The 2,142-nt window shown below is 39.4% G+C and overlaps 2 protein-coding genes across 6 annotated transcripts in view; both read right to left on the reverse strand.

Moving 5' to 3' along the window:
- LOC102676092 (microtubule-actin cross-linking factor 1-like) overlaps positions 1-2,142 on the reverse strand; it is an 81,873-nt gene that overhangs the window by 60,049 nt on the left and 19,682 nt on the right. The window contains 1 exon segment of the mRNA XM_031508603.1: positions 3-2,072. Within this exon segment, the coding sequence (XP_031364463.1) occupies positions 3-2,072 (2,070 nt within the window).
- The window catches only part of LOC102681191 (calponin homology domain-containing protein DDB_G0272472-like), a 2,517-nt gene continuing 1,053 nt past the window's right edge, over positions 679-2,142 (reverse strand). The window contains exons 2-6 of one of the 5 annotated variants that reach the window (XM_031508640.1): positions 1,473-1,572; positions 1,365-1,442; positions 977-1,322; positions 764-807; positions 679-726 (exon numbers count right to left, since the gene is read on the reverse strand). In XM_031508640.1, the coding sequence (XP_031364500.1) occupies positions 788-807; positions 977-1,322; positions 1,365-1,442; positions 1,473-1,572 (544 nt within the window). In that variant the 3' untranslated portion in view covers positions 679-726; positions 764-787. Of the gene's footprint in view, positions 727-754; positions 808-964; positions 1,323-1,364; positions 1,443-1,472; positions 1,573-2,142 lie in introns of all 5 variants that reach the window. The other 4 variants (XM_031508637.1, XM_031508641.1, XM_031508639.1 and 1 more) reach the window with 4 other exon arrangements.

Genomic DNA, 2,142 nt, shown 5'->3' on the forward strand with positions numbered 1-2,142 from the left:
GACGGGTCGAGGAGGCCGATCTCCACAGCGTCGCGTAGCGTTAACGAGGCTTGCTGGCCGTCGATCGTCGACTTGGGCATCGCAGGCCTTTCCTTTATCAAGCCTGATCTCGCGGCCTCGAAGAACGGTATCCTTTTGCCGGTTTTGGGGTCGACCATGTATCCGAGATTTCGATCGACCAGAGGCTTGGCGATCGCCTCGCGGAGGGACACGTATCTGTCCATCGTTTTGCAAGATAGATCCTTGACGAGAACGTGGTCCGGATCGAAGATCCCTAGCTCCAACACGAAGTCGTGGAACGAGACCACTTCTCCCGTTTCCGGGTCCACGAACTTCTCTTTGTCGGGATCGTACGCCCCATGGGCGACCAGGTCCCCAGACGTCAGATCGGCCGTCACTCGGATCGTCAATCTCTCCTCCTCCTCCTCCTCCTCGGACTCCTCCGATTCTCTGTCTTCTTCCTCGCTCGTCGATTCCTCTCGTTTCTCCGCTTCCTTTCCTCTTCGCTCTTCGCCGATATCTTGTTTCTCTTCGGCATCCACTTTGGACAGTTTGGGTTCTTTCTTGGTATCTACTAGGATTTTGTCCATATCTAGTTTCGATGTAAATTGTTCCTTCGTTTCTTCCAGCTTAGAGACGGATTTCTTCTTTTTTAATTGTTCGAAGCTTATTTCTGATTGGTCTTTGATCAGTTCTTTGTCAATGTCTAGTTTTGATACAGATTCTCTGGCAACATCCATTTCTGATATAAAATCCTTCTTGCTTTCTAGCAGTTCTTTGTCAATGTCTAGTTTTGATACAGTTTCTCTGGCAATATCTATTTCTGATACAAACTCTTTTTTGCTCTCTATTAGTTCTTCTTTGTCTAGTTCTAGTTTTGATGCAGATTCCTTCTTCGTTTCCACTCGTTCTTTGGGAATATCTACAAATTCTTTGTTGCTATCTAGGTCTATTTCTGATACAAATTCTTTCTTGCTCTCTATCAGTTCTTTGTCAGTATCTAGTTTTGGTACAGATTCCTTTTTGCTCTCTATCAATTCTTTGTCAATGTCTATTTTAGATACAGATTCTCTGGTAACATCCATTTCTGATACAAATTCCTTCTTGCTTTCTATTACTTCTTTTTTTTCTAGTTTTAGTTTTGATATAGATTCTCTGGTAACATCCATTTTTGATACAAATTCCTTCTTGCTCTCTATCAATTCTTTGTCAATGTCTAGTTTTGATACAGATTCTCTGGTAACATCCATTTCTGATACAAATTCCTTCTTGCTCTCTATCAGTTCTTTGTCAATGTCTATTTTAGATACAGATTCCTTCTTTGTTTCCACTTGTTCTCTGGCAACATCCACAAATTCTTTTTTGCTATCTATGTCCATTTCTGATACAAATTCTTTTTTGCTTTCTATCAATTCTTTGTCAATGTCTAGTTTTGATACAGACTTTCTGGTAACATCCATTTCTGATACAAATTCCTTTTTGCTCTCTATTAGTTCTTTGTCTAATTTTGATACAAATTCCTTCTTACTCTCTATCAGTTCTTTGTCAATGTCTAGTTTTGATACAGTTTCTCTAGCAACATCTATTTCTGATACAAATTCTTTCTTGCTCTCTGTCAGTTTTTTGTCAATATCTACTTTTGATACAGATTCCTCCTTCGTTTCCACTTGTTCTCTGTCAATATCCACTTTTGGTACAAATTCCTTCTTGATATCTATGTCTATTTCTGATATAAATTCTTTCTTGCTTTCTATCAGTTTTTTGTCAATGTCTATTTTAGATACAGATTCTCTGGATTCTTTGTCTATGTCTGGTTTTGATATAGGTTCTTTCTTCGTTTCTTTGTTAATATCCATCTCAGATTCTTCCTTGCGTTCTACTTGTTTTTCGTCACCAGCTAGTTTGGATACAGGTTCTTTCTTCGGTTCTGCTTGTTCAGCATCAATTTTAGATACCGGTTCTTTCTTGCTCTCCACCTGTTTTTCGTCTACATCTACTTTTGGCACAGGTTCCTTCTTCGGTTCTGCTTGTTTTACATCATCTTTTGATACAGGTTCTTTCTTGCTCTCCACCTGTTCTCTGTCTACATCCATTTTTAGTTCAAGTTCTTTTTTCAATTCTACTTGTTTTACATCATCTTTT

This window comes from Apis dorsata, unplaced genomic scaffold (assembly GCF_000469605.1).
Source record: "Apis dorsata unplaced genomic scaffold, Apis dorsata 1.3 scaffold_92, whole genome shotgun sequence".
Classification (NCBI taxonomy): Eukaryota; Metazoa; Arthropoda; class Insecta; order Hymenoptera; family Apidae; genus Apis; species Apis dorsata.